Genomic DNA, 15000 nt, shown 5'->3' with positions numbered 1-15000 from the left:
GAAAACAAAGAAACTAGATCGGTTTGAATCTACAGAAAGAGAAATGTGTAACATTGGTAAACTCGATTTTTCGTCGTTGGCTTTGAAAATATTTGTACAAGTTTCGAAACTAATATTTGCATTAAACTCACTTCATGAATAATAGTTGAAATTTTACAGGGAACGAGATTATAGAAGTCTAATCCATTTATATTTATTACATTAATGATTTATTCATTTATTTATTTAATTACTACGTTTAGATAGTTACTCATTTATTTTTTTCAATCGACAATAAACGAAATACTTTCAATGGCGTTATTTAATAAAAACGTTTTCGAAATTCAATATCGATTTTTTCATTTCGATATATTCTTTCTTTATTTGTTTAAATATAAAATTAAGAAAAAAACATTTATTATAATAAAATACATTTATTGTATATATTTAAATATATATATATATATAAAAGAAATGAAAATAAATATATCAATCGGAATAGGATATAGTCGTTAAAAAGAATTAATTTGATACGATATTTGGATTAAATTTTAATTCAAATTTTTTTTTCTCTTTAAAATTATTACAAAGCTAATTAAAAAAAAAAATATATATATATATATATATTTTGTAAAATTGCGAAAAGAAGTATAAAAAATATACATTATGCAAAAATTCTCCTTCGGTAAAAGAGTTTAATTCTTTTTTATTCATAAAATTTATTCATTTGATATTTCTCAATTTTCTTTTTTTTTTCTTTTTTTTTTCAACGAAATATTTTTATTCATTAATTATCGCTTTAAAGAAAAGATTATATTTACGTTTGTACTTTTCGATTCGTTCTCGTGTGTTATAAAGGGAATAAGATAATATTCCCTTTGGTCCTTTTCGAAATAGAAAGTAAATGAACGTGAAGAAGAAAAAAGAAAGAAACTAACAAATAAAAAAAAAAAAGAACATAATAGAAAAGAAAAAGAAAAGAAAAAAAAGAGAGAAAACGAAAAAAAAACAAAAGATATAAAGGACACGTGCACACACGCCCATTGTTGTAATTAACGACTCCTATGTGTAACGTCGTTACGTTCATCCACTTTAAAAAGATAATGTTTGCAGGCACACGAGTTTGCTCGTCCCATTTGTGAAATATCGAATCTACGAAGTGCCGAGACTGTACACAGTGACAAACGATCGTTAACGACTTGGTATAATTTTATTATTTTCTTTTTTCCTTCCTTTCTTTTTTTTCTTTTTTCTTTTCTTTTTCTTTTTTTCTTTTTATTTCTTTTTATTTCTCTATAATTAAACAAATATTTTCTGTACGCGATAAAATTATTCTAAGACCGTCATCCTCATTCGTCGTTCGTTTGACATTATAATTTTTCATTTTATTTTATTTTATCTTGTTTTTCGGTTTCTTTTCTTCTAAATATTTTATTATTTTTTTCTTTTTTCTAATGGCTGAAAATTTGTTCCCGAGAAAATTATTCCCAATATTCATTCGATTCGTCGTTCGTTTGACATTACAATTTTTTATTTTATTTTATTTTATTTTATTTTATTTTATTTATATTTTTAATTCTTTTTTTTTGTTTCTCTATTATTTTTAATCACCCGAAATTACGCTCCCAGAAAATTATTCTTGATTTTCGTCATTTATCCCCTTCGTTTGACATCGCAATTTTGTTCTTTTTTTTTCTTCATTTTTTTTTGTCTAATGGCTGAAAATTTGATTCCCAGCAAATTATTCTCGATCTTCGTCGATTTGCCTTCATTAACATCATCCTATATATATATATATATATATATATATACACATACACATACATATATCATACATTAATTCAAACATAGCAATATGCTTTCACAGAAAGCAACTGGGAATATAGTTTGTTTCATTATTATTAATACTAATAGCAGACACTTTATCCTGCACAACACACCAAGCTTCCATGTTGTTTAATTATTAACCGTTCATCTATTAATCGTTCGAGAGAGAGAGAGAGAGAGAGAGAAAACTATACATTTTCCCCAAGCTATGTGCAGGTAACCGAAACGGTGGAGTGCATGTTTATACGTGAATTTTTAAACACATACCTTGCCCCGAACCATAAAGAATTTTTATTTATATATCAATGGTAACGATATCGAATGACCGTAGTGTTATTTTTTACATTTATGGTAACATGCTTTATCGTAATTAATATCGTGAAATTTATAGAAATCATTTCGTAGTATTTAGATAATTCGATGATATCCGTGTCAAAATATCGTGTGATAAATTTCAATTTACATAATCTCTTTCAGGTGTATTACAGGATATTCTGTGCAGCCCGAAAGATAGTTCTCGAGGAAAGAAAGGCTCAAAGCCATTTGGAAAGCCGCTGTTACCTCGATATTGAACCATCCGTGCAGAATCCAATGGCGCCTGGTATAAATCGTCAATTTAATTCAGAAGTAATTACGGAACAAGGTAGTCCACCTGTCAAACAACACAGAAGTTCCAGTGCTTCCACTACGGTAAGCAACTAAATAAATAAATAAATAAATAAATAAATAAATAAGTAAATAAATAAATAAATAAATAAATAATAAGACGAAGAAGGAGAACAACGTAGACAACGATGGTGATAACCAAAGAAAAAAGAAAAAGAAAAAATTTGCATGCATCGCAATATATTACATTTTCTTTCTTTTTTTTCGGCCTTTTTGCTACTGATTTCCAGATTTTCTTCATATATATATATATATATATATATGTACATGAACAAAATATATATGTGTATATACAGGATTAAGACGAGAAAGTTTCTAAGAAATTTTAAAAAACAAATTATTTCATTTTATTCTTTTTCTTTATTTTTTTGTTTGATACACTTCATAGATCAATTTCGTTTACGGATTGTAAAAGAACGTAGTCGCATAATGAAAATCATGTACGTGCCTGATTAGAGATCTAAAAAAAAAAAAAAAGAAAGGTCTCGAAGGAGAGTGAAATCGATTATTAAAATCACTTAGAAACTTTTTCAGTAAGGAAAATGGGCGGCGGGGATTGGTGGGTTATAGGATTAAATAGAAGGTAGAGATGGTAGAGGAATTCTTTCATTCCGTGTAATAATACTTTAATCGTTTAATTTAATTTCTATGACATAAAAATACATTACGTACGTATAATATATCAAGAGGGCACATTTGGGGGTTCGCAATATATCGGGTGCTTTTCCACATCTTCTATTTACGTAGTTGAAGCAAGCACCCATCGATGTATGTACTTATGTAATGTAATGTAATGTAATGTAACGTGATGTGATGTGATGTACTCTACGTACATATGTATGTATATGTACGTGAAGAATTTTATTCTCGATTCTCGCCTGTATTTACGACCCACTTTTCGAAGAAGAAAATTCTTGGCACGCTTCATGTATGTTTATATGTATGTATGTATGTATGTATGTACATACATAGGTAGATATCGTATGTATGTATATATGTGTGTGTATATGTATGTATGTATAATATGCATGTGTGTATGCTTGTGTATGTGTGTGTGTGTATATATATATATAGATGAATGGATGAATGTATGGGCGATCACGTATGTAGATAGATGGATAGAGGTAGGTAATATAGTAATCTCATGTGGTATACAAAAATAATACCAGATCATCAAATTTGTCGTACCCAAGAGATCGATTCTAGGGAAATAGAAATATATACACATGAAACGAAACTACGTGCGATTCCCATATTCTCATCTGATGAATAATAATTTAGTTTAACACTTCTAAACACGTAGATTTTTCACACGTTTTTTATTTCGTTTGTAGATATATATATATATATATATATATAGAATATAATATTATATATTATAAATACTATATATAAAATATATATATATATATATATTTATATATATAATATTATATTCGATATTTACTTATCCATTTGATCAATCGAAATATTACAAAAAAAAAATATATATATACTATATAAATAATATTAATATAAATATATTCCAGTTATTTTATATATATATATATATATATATATATATATATATATATATATGTAGGAGAATATTAGATTTATCGAGGAAGTAGACAAGATTTCGAAAGTTAAGCCTAATATTAAATGACAGGTGCAAGAAGTACATTACGAGAACATGAAAGACCACTCGAGAAAGTAACGGATCGCAATATCATCATGACTTTCCGTTGTCCGAACTTCGCCAACTCTGTAATGGGAACTATCGGGGGAGGAAGTTGAGGGTTAAAAAGAAACGAAACGAAGGGAAGAGAAAAAAAAACAAAAATAAATAAAAAAAAAAAGAAGCAAAATCTTTTACAACATCTCAAACATTGTATCTCGAATACTACGCTCTCGACATCGCTCGCTAAATATGTTGGATAAATATTTGTTCTATTAATTCGCACTGTTTCGGTTTTTTAACAAATTTTCGAATATTTGAATTTCAATCGACGGAATTCGTAAACATTTACATGAAGTTTTTCAATTTTTCTATTTACGAAACGAATAGGAATAAAGAATGATTATTTTTTTTTTTTTTATTTTATTTGATTTTATCTTTTATTTATTTATAAATATAGATTTTGTTGTTGTTGTTGTGTTTGTTGATGTTGTTGTTGTTAGAAAAATAATCTTGTGGTTTGTACGTTTTATGGGTGTGAGGATTGATAGTGATGATAACAGTGCGTGGGAGGGAGAGGATAGAAATTAAATTATAAAAATGCAAGAAAAAAAAATTGTGTTAGGCGTTGATTTACATGCATACATATGTATATATGTAATCATACAGGATGGTTCAAAAGTTGTTAAATATCGATTCGATAAAAAAATCGATTACACTCTTTATCAAGATTTTTTTGTAAATAAAATTTCTTCTTTATTTTTTTTATGTTCCTTAGATTTTTCCTTTATTCTCTGTTCTGTGTTTTTGGATGATTTAGAGATTAATTATTAAGAAACAAAAAAAAAGAGCATTAAAAACGTATTAAATTGACACTAAAAAAAAATAAAAGAAAAGAAAGAACCGAAGAAAAAAGAAAAAAAGACAGAAAGAAATCGATAACAACCTTTTTTAATGAGAATTTAAACAAAAATTTATATAACTGCTACACAATATAAAAAATCCATAATGCTTATTGTCCGCAACGTGTAAAAAAAAAAAAAAAAAAAAAAAGAAAAAAAAATAAACCTCGCGATTGAATTAACGTCAAGGGAATAATATTGACCGATTGAAAAATTTCGAGTCGAATTCGTCGTTGACGATGTTTCTAACAGTTTTTTCCTTTCTCCTTTTTTCTCTTCTCTCTCTCTCTCTTTCTGTTTTCTTTTACTTTTTCTTTTTTTTTTCTTTTTTTCTTTTTTTTTTTTTTTTCTTTTTTCGTTTGCCTAGTCGCAGAAAAATATGATCCTCCCTGAAGTAGTCACGGTGTAAAAATAAAAAATAAATGAAAATGAAGTTTCTAAAGGTAAACGAGAGATAAAAGTTTCGAGAGATTAGAGTTGTACGTTTACAGTAACCCCTTTGGTGCTCGTCGACGATATTCGTGACGCACATTACGCGGCTTTTATCGTATCATAGTATAGATAGTAGTAGGTAGTAGTAGTAGACACGCTTTCGCGATCGTAAACTTTGAAATGCGATATCTCTTGGCTGTTATCAACCTACATTGCTTTGGCGCGAAAAAAGGAAAATTCTAATGCATCATTGAGAGAATCGTTAACGTCGGTGCTATATAATTCTATCGGAAATAAACTAACGATCGTATCGAACCGATAAAAACGTCAAAAATGAGATTAAAAAAGTTTTATCGCTCTTTGCAGAAACGTATTTGTACTTTTCGAGTGGGCCCTAGAGATGCAACGTTATTTTGTGTTCATGAAAACAACGAGTTTAATTATTTCTTTCTCTTTTTTTTTCTTTTTTTTTCTTTTTTTTTTCTCCTTTTTTTTATAATTTATTGAAAACAAAAATCGACCTTTTGCTTTCTCCACCCGTATACTCGTTTCAATCTCAAACGAAAATAACGCCACGTTATTTTCGTACGCGTGTATATATTTTTCACTACAAAAAAAAATATATATATATATATACATGTATAACAAAAGAACAAAAAAAGAAAAAAGATCAATTAAAATCTTGTATAAAATCAAAAATAGAAGAAAGATAGAAAAGATATTGATAACTAATAATTTTATAATTTAACACATTTACTACTATTTTTCTTTTTTTACGTTGTTTATATATTCAAAAAAAAAAAAAAAAAGGAGTAAGGTTTAACGAAGAAATATTATTCGGTGCCATATGATCGCACGTTTCTCAACTATTATTTAAAAAAAAAAAAATAAAAAAAAAGAGAAAAGATAAATAAATCAAAGTCTTGTACGATTGAAGTACGCGTCTACGACACAATACATGATAAATTTTATATTAAATAATCTTAATGGAACCGCACGCGTTGTCGCAAACATTTTTTTTTCTTTTTTCTTTTTTTTTTGTTCTTTTTCCTTTCCTTTTTTTGAACGAGACGAGAAGCTAAAAGATTTATAACATGTGGAAGTGAGCCTGATAAATGCATTTCTCTCTCTCTCTCTCTCTCTCTCTCTCTCTCTCTCTCTCTCTCTTTCTCTTTCTCTCTCTCTCTCTCGTTGAATAACGAAATTATCTTTTCATATCTCGTTTACGTTTACGTTTACGTTTACGTGTACGTTGTAACTATATCTAGTAAAAGAAATAAAAAAAGCAGGGTTTCTACGAGGTCGAACTAGCAACCATATTCGTTCGTTTTTATTTATTTTTCGTATTTCCTCTTTTGGAAGGATGGAAAGAGGAAGAGACGAGAGAAGACCTAGGGAGAGAGAGAGAGAGAGAGAGAGTGAGAGAATGAGTAAGAGAGAGAGAGAGAGAGAGAGAGAAAAAGGGAGAGAGGGAGAGAGAGATCATAAATTATGCGGTTGTCAGAGAAGAACTGTAACATTCGCGATAACCAAATTCTATGTATCATACAACAGACTCAGCTTTCCTATAGCAAGATAGATTTCAGAGAACATCCAAAGCGTTTAACTCTCGTTTCTTCTGTCACGTTAACTCTCACGATTCCTCCATACACCTTACTCTCATTTATTTTATAGGATGGGGCATAAATGTTCATAAACGATAAGCAAATATTTATGTATATTTTAATGTAAAAATAAAAAAAAAAATAAATGAAAACACGACCTAATTTATAATCTAAACAACAACAACAACAATGATGACGACAATTGCGACGACTATGACGACATAAGAAAAGTAATTTAATTATTAATATTTATATATATATATACTCTCTTTTTTCTTTTTATATTTAAAATATTTACAACCTAGTTTTGTAATTTTACAATCTCAACAATAACAATAACAATGACAATAACAAAAAAAAAAAACGATGAAGATCAAAAATAATTTAATTCAATCTAGATAATTGTTAAATTTCTAAAAATTTCTTAAAATTTGCAAGCAATTTGTTTTAAATAATTTTTTAAATTATCTAGAAACTTTTGACCATTCTAGAAACATTATTATTATTATTATTATTATTATTATTATTATTATTATTATTATTATTATTATTATTATTATTATTATTATTATTATTATCATCTTTATTATTATCATCATTATTATTATCATTATTATTACTATTATTATTATTATTATCATTATTATTATTATTATTATTATTATTATTATTATTATTATTATTATTATTATTATTATTATTAGTATTATTATTATTATTATTATAGGCTACTCTGCAAACACATACATATACGCATACACTTATAGGTAATATGTGCGTTTAATGATGTCGTTTCGATTTAGTATACATATCGAATATATATATGTGTATATATATATATATATGCTTTTTTTTATATGAGTTTTTGTTTTATTGTTATTACGTACTCATACGTATTTATATCCATAAATGTCTGTATATTTATTTTTCCTTTTCCCTTTTTTTTTTCTTTCTTTTGCATTTCCAAATTAAAACACACGTATCGAATTCTTTTTTCTTTCCTCCCCCTCTTCCATAGATATTTGAAATCTCACATATATATATATAATAGTAATAAATTAATGAATGTTGAAGAAAAAAAAAAGGCGTGATACGATAAGAACGTTCCCTTATGTTAGAGTGAAAAGAAGAAAGAAAGAAAGAAAAAAAAAAACAGAGAAAGAAAAGAAAAGAAATGAAAAAAAAAAAGAGAAAAAGAAAAAGAAAGGAAAAGAATAAGAATAAAAATTCCCCCTTGCGAATGAACTATGATCACGTGATCGAGTTGTATCAGATGTATGTATAGTCTAATATAATACATATATATATATATATATATATATATATATATATATATATATATATATACATATATACGTGAAATTCGAAACGTTTCAAGGGGGTATTTAGAAAGCAGAGTCACCACTTCTACTTCGATATAACCCTCCTACCATAAGCCTCCTCCTTCTCTTTCTCCTCCCCCTCCTCCTCCTTCTCCCTTCGAAGTGATTACCTGACTTGCTACAATCTCGGGCGAACCCTAAAATAAGCATTCGTGCTGGCTAACGGTTAGTGATAATAGGTCAACGATCGAATATCTTTCCTTATCGCTTATTCTCTCTCTCTCTCTCTCTCTCTCTCTCTCTCTCTCTCTCTCTCTCTCTCACACTCACATTTTCTCTTTCTCTTTGTTTGTCTCTGTCTCTTAGAGTCTGTATCTTTATTATTAAAATTTTTCTTTTTTTTGTTCTTTTTTTGAGAATCTTATCAAATTTATCCGATAAGTAATGTCGGAATATTTAATACATTCGAATGAAATTAAAGAACACCATCAATCTTTGTTTTATTTATATTTATATCTTCCTTTTTCTTTTTTGTTTATATATATTCTTTTTCTTGTTATTCTTTGTATTTTTATTCTTTTCATTATTGAAAATTTTAACATCATTGATATTACGAGCTATATTACGATGTACATATATTATTGCATTGTAACGTTTATTATTATTATTTATATGCTTGATAGTACATTTAGATTTTGTTTTTTTTTTTTCTTTTTTTGTTTTTTTCTTGTCTTTTCTATATTCTACTCTATTTTTTATTTATTTAGATTTTAAATATACAGCTAGACGGTGGAACTTTGAAGATTACTGATATGACCGTCGTATTGATTGTTATTTGTACGTTGATACAATGAGTGCAAGCGTATGTGCGTGCGTGCGTGCATGCGTGCATGCGGGTAAGATTTGAAAGAAAGAACGAAAAAGCTAATGGACCAAAAAAAAAAAAAAGAAAAAGAAAGAAATGGATGAAAAAAAATAGAAAAAGAGAAAATCATCGATAGAAATTCTTCGTATATATTTCGTAACGAGACAAGACGAGCGACACGAATAAAGAATGGTTATGGTTTTATATTGTCAATGCGTATAGAATAATAATTGATAAATATATATCAATGTAGATAAATTCTCATATTCGCGTATTGTATTTCACGTGATTATATGTACATAGATACATACGTTCGTTATAATATCAGTTCAGTAAAAAATACTTTCATTTTTTTCTTTCCCCTTTTACTTTTCATAAATTTTCATTCATAAATTTTTCATTCCTCAGAATCGTTCGAAAATCGTCCTCGAATATTCGAAGTATTATTCTTGAATATTAAGTATTCGAAGTATTTTTCTCGATATTCTTAAAATAAGAGGACAATGATATATATATATATACATTAGAAATATATGTATGTATATATATATATATATATATATATATATATATATATATATACATTATGTACTTGTCTATTTGTGTCGTGTCGCATTAAATCTTTGAGAAATACAATTTTAAAGAAAAGAAGAACATGCAAAGTTGCGCAGAATTTTTTTTTTTTCATTCATTCATTTATTCTGTTTTTTTTTCTTTTTTAATATAAAAAAAAAAATGGAAAAAAAGCTGAGTGAAAAACTTTAAATAAAACATTAAACTGTATGACTATGAGTAACTTCAATCTTTCGAGATGAATTGAAATATATGCCACATAAAAAGCTGCATAAAAAGTCGCATAAAAAGTGCATAAAAATGCTGAGCAGAAAGTGCGACAGTTTTTAACCCACCTAACCCCGAAAGATTCAATTGAGAACGCAGAATGGAATGAAAAAAAGAAAAAAGAAAAAAAAAAAAAGAAAAGAATGAGAAAGAAAGAAAAAGAATAAAAATTATTTTTATAAAGACGTTTGTTAAAACGTTGTATAATATCCAGGATTATATTAGATATTTGAAAAATAAATTATCTTTTGTATTATAGTTACGATGTCGTGAAACGTTTCGCACGTAAAGCGTTTTTCTTCACAATTTTTACACTTCCGAGTAAAAGAGAGAAAGACAGAGAGAGAGAGAGAGAGAGAGAGAGAGAGAGAGAAAGAGAAAGAGAGAGAGAGAGATTCAAGATTCTAAGAGAAGCCATTTCCTTCTGCAATGGAACACAACACCATTCTGCGGAGTTTCAACTCGAAAGCGCCACTTATTTCCACTACAATACTTTCTAATACAGTACGACACTTCAAGCTGCGGCATCTACCGCAGTCGTAGCTTTCAATAGCCCCTGCTACTGCTATTTAAAATCAAGTCTACTTACATGAAACTTACGCAACGAAAAAAAAAAAAAAAAGAAAAAAAGGTCGAGCAGAAGCGAAAAAAAGAAAAGATGTTTCGTTGAGAAATCTTTTCCGTCGTTTTTCTTTTTCTTTTTTTTTTCGAAGAAATTTTTCAATTTGAAAAAGAAATATATATAACGAAGGACAAGTATTACAACGTTGTTTTACACCAAATAATATAGAAATTCTTCAAGGATCGATTTAATATTGTATTATGTATCGTAGAAAAATTTTTCAATGAAAAATTATAATATTGTTTATTTATATGAATTTTCGATTCAGTCTAAATACAACAACAATGGTAACAAAATCAAAAATTTTGTTTTCTTTTTTTTTTTTCTTTTTTTTTTTTTTTTAACGAACTGTATCTACGTATTCTCTCTCTTCCTTTTTTTGTTTTTTTTTTTTTTTTTTTTTTAATCAGAAATAATCATTATTACATTATTACATTAAACGTATCGTTAATTGAAATCAAGTCTATAATTATTTCTCACAAAGTGAAAAGTAAGTTGAAGTAAAATTTGATTGAGATATATCCAATCTTAATATCTAATTAAAATATAATTCGTTACAATTTTATAATATTTTATAGGTACATGTAAATTCAATATGGGATCGACAGAGTTTCTAAGAGAAACTCTCGCGAGTTCAGGGCATTAAATGGATTATGGATAGAAACCACTTACGTTATAGTCTGCGGACTCATAGACATATATATATATATATATATATGTCTGTATAGTTCATACGTCGAGTGGTACTTTATTATCGTGTCTCACCTTTTCATATCTAATTTCTAACGTAATCTCCTACCTAACTGATTCCCATTATCCGTGAGTCCTTTAACAAATTACTCTTCTCTCAATTGAACTATCCAACAAGTTATCAGAATAAATCGATATTATATATATATATGCATATACCCATACACGCATATATATTAGTTTGGGAAAAAAGAAATCCATTATTCTATTTTATTTTATTTTCTTTTTTTTTTTTTTTTATTTGACCCAAATCGAACAATTCGAAACATGTTAAATGAAGTCTTGAAGTTCACGCAAAAATAATGAATTTCTTTTTTCCGCAATCTAATATATAAAACTACTAATGAAAGTTATCTATTAATAAAAATTGGAACTACAAATGTTTAAATTATCAGATTTGATGATACATAAAATCTTGTTCTTTTTTCTTTTTCTTTTTTTTTTTCTCAACGAAAGAATTATCATTCTAATGGTATATTTTAATTACTGCAATGAATGGAAGGGAAAAGGAATGAAAGAGTGAAAAAAAAGAAAAGAAAGAAAAAGTGAATGAACACTTTTCAATGAAAAAGAAAAAGAGAGAAAGAGAGAGAGAGAGAGAGAGAGAGAGAGAGAGAGAGAGAGAGAGAGAAAGAGAAAGAGAGAGACAATAAGAAACAGACCTTTGTTAACGTAATCTCACTTAAAAGATACTCCAATTAAGCACCTACGAAATCTTTTTTTTATTTTCTTCTCTTCTCACGTCTGAGCTCGTACATAATTTCTCTCTTCTATCGCGCGAGAAACGCGAGATAAGTAAATAACTGAAGTAAGTAAAGTAAGTTAAGTAAGTACGCGCGTATTTACGTTCTCATTTATACGGCCAAAATACGTGAATAATTTCGACGTGTTATATCGTACCATTTAGAAGAAAAATGAGAAATTAAAAAAAATGTTCGACGAAATAAGAAATGATTATTTTCTTTCTTGTTTCCCGTACTTGTCTTTTCTTTTTTCTTTTATTTTTTATCTTTTCTTCCCCTACTACATTTGAAGACATTAGAAAGAAACTCGTTTGTAAAATGCGAATGTAAAAGAGAAAAGGAAGAAAAAAACGATGGAGAGTCTTTTATGATCATTTAGAGATGAATTTAATTTTTCTTTTTTTTTTTTTTTATGGACGAAATTGATGTGTGATAATAATAAAGATTGATCGAACGAAGGAAAAGAATAAAACAAAAAAAAAGAGAGAAAGAGAGAGAGAGAGAGAGATGTGAAATATTTAGCTTTATCCATCGATCTCTCTTATTTTTATCTTTTTCCTTTGCGCTTAGCTACATTACTCGTGAGCGCCGTACTCGTACTATTATGAATGAGAGAGAAAGAGAAAGAAGAGAAAAAGAAGAAAGAGTATGAGAATGAGGAAGAGGAAAGCGCCTTTACCATTTTTAAAACGCGAACCCTCGTTTTGTAGAAGAAACAACGAGAGTATAGCAGCGTACTCACATTTTTCTCCTTCTGCATCACATTTTGCAGATATTTTTCGCTTTGACGTTCCTTTCTACTTTATTATGTGTATACGAATATAGCGTATGTATATATTTGTGTATATGTGTGTGTATGTACGTGTGTGTGCGTGAGTGAGTGCGTGCGTGCGTGCGTGCGTGCGTGTGTCTTTCTCTTGTACTTTTTCATTCTCTTTTTCATTGTCAACCTAATTCACTTTTCTCGCTGATGCTTCTCGAGCAAGTATGTATATATGTATATACGTACGTGCATACATACATACGTATATATATATATATATGCATGTTATGCATATATCTATGGATGTATGCGGCTTTACTCGTCTCAATAAAATTTGCAACACGATTTTTTCTTTTTTTTTTTCTTTCTTTCTTTTTTTCTATTTTTCTTTTTTTTTTTTTTTTTTTTTTTTTATATTCAACACAAAAAAATATCATTTCCCTTAGTGTCGTCTCGATAGGAATTTTTGCAGCAATTATTATTTTTTATTTTCTTTTTTTTTTTCTCTCTCCTCAAGTTCGTTCTAAATTATTTATTTACTTTGACGGGAATATGAAAATGTCTCGTTTAAGTTGTCTCGATAGAATTTTTTTCGCAGCACAACTTCTTTTTTTCTGTTTTTTTCTTCTTTTCTTTTCGTTTTTTTTTCTTTTTTTTTCTTTTTTTTTCTTTTTTTTCTGTTCCTTTTTCGATATATCGTAATACGTTTATATATTTCGAAGCTAACATAAAAACGTTTCGGTTAAGTTGTCTCGATAGGATTTTTGCGGAACAACTTTTTTCTTTTCCTTTTTTTCCTCTTTTTTTTTTTCTTCTTTTCTCTTTGATCGATTCATTCTAATTCAATTATTTATTTTGATGCGGTTGTTCTAAAAATTCTTTTTTCCATTTTAGATTTAACATAGTGTAACACAATTCGGCATTAACTCGTCGATTATTTGAAATAAAATATTTCAAATTGTTTGATCAACAACGTATATATTATTTTTTCTTAATTTTTGTTTTCAATTTTATTTTTATTTTTCATTTTCTTTTTTTTTTCAATTTCTTTCTTTTCAATTTTATAAAACAAATCAATCTATCTTTATCACCACGTTAATATTATATCCGAACGTGAAACAGAGAAGCAGAGTTTCTTCCAATTGTAAAGAAACGAAGGAAAAAAAGAAAAAAAAAAATAAAAAGTAGAAAAATAAGAAAATAATCCCTAAACACGTTCTAAACACGCCTAGGAAAGGAGTAATTTATCATTATCGATCATGTTTGGAAGCAAGGCGGGGGTGGGAGGCGAGAAGAGGGAAGGGAAAAGGTGGGAAGGGACACCGTCGAATACAATTCAATGGTGATTTAAAACCGTAGAAATAGATACGTTTTAGGGATGTACAATCGAGAACCGTATTTCGAACCGTAATTCTCTTAGGAATCAGTATAGACGTACGTTGTTAGTCAATCGAACGAGAACAGTAATAAAATTGGAACTATTTCGAAGGTTATTTGTTTTGAGAGTATGATAGTTATTTAGAGTTCATTAAGAGAAATCATGTTACGTAGATTAAAAATAGTAAATAGTCATCGTATTTTTATTATAGTTGGAGTATTATAGTTCGAGGTTACGACGATGGTACGTCGCGAGAAGAAATCAGCTGACTGAAAATTTTCATTTAATTTTTTTTAAATATTTGTTCGACTTTCCTTTTTTTCTTTTCCCTTTTCTCTTTCTTCTTTTTTCTTTCTCTTCTTTTTTTTTTTTTTGATTCTTTCTCTTTTGTCCTTATCGCGCGATAAAATTATTATCGTTTTTTCCTTCTTCAAATAACTCTTTGTTGCTTTTCTTTTTTTTTCTTCATAGTTTTTCAAACGTTTTACATTATTTAACGTAAAGGGGGGGGGGGGAAAGCCAAACCTAACAGGCTGACAATGAAAATCCTCTAAAGATCCTAGGGAATATTTGTATTTAATCTAAGTAATCTCAGTTAACAATGCTTAAGCCAAAAATCCTTACATATGCATATGCATATACATATGCAT

The 15000-nt window shown here is 27.9% G+C and overlaps 1 protein-coding gene across 4 annotated transcripts in view; it reads left to right on the top strand.

The window, feature by feature from the left end:
- Positions 1-15000, top strand: part of 5-HT7 (5-hydroxytryptamine receptor 7) — a 123515-nt gene that overhangs the window by 68570 nt on the left and 39945 nt on the right. For all 4 annotated transcript variants that reach the window (XM_035867111.2, XM_035867108.2, XM_035867112.2 and 1 more), the window contains one exon: positions 2284-2496. In XM_035867111.2, the coding sequence (XP_035723004.1) occupies positions 2284-2496 (213 nt within the window). The remainder of the gene's footprint in view (positions 1-2283; positions 2497-15000) is intronic.

Source organism: Vespa mandarinia, chromosome 5, assembly GCF_050613455.1.
Source record: "Vespa mandarinia isolate Hongniang chromosome 5, ASM5061345v1, whole genome shotgun sequence".
NCBI classification, from domain to species: Eukaryota; Metazoa; Arthropoda; class Insecta; order Hymenoptera; family Vespidae; genus Vespa; species Vespa mandarinia.
This window is presented reverse-complemented; position numbering and strand designations above follow the sequence as displayed.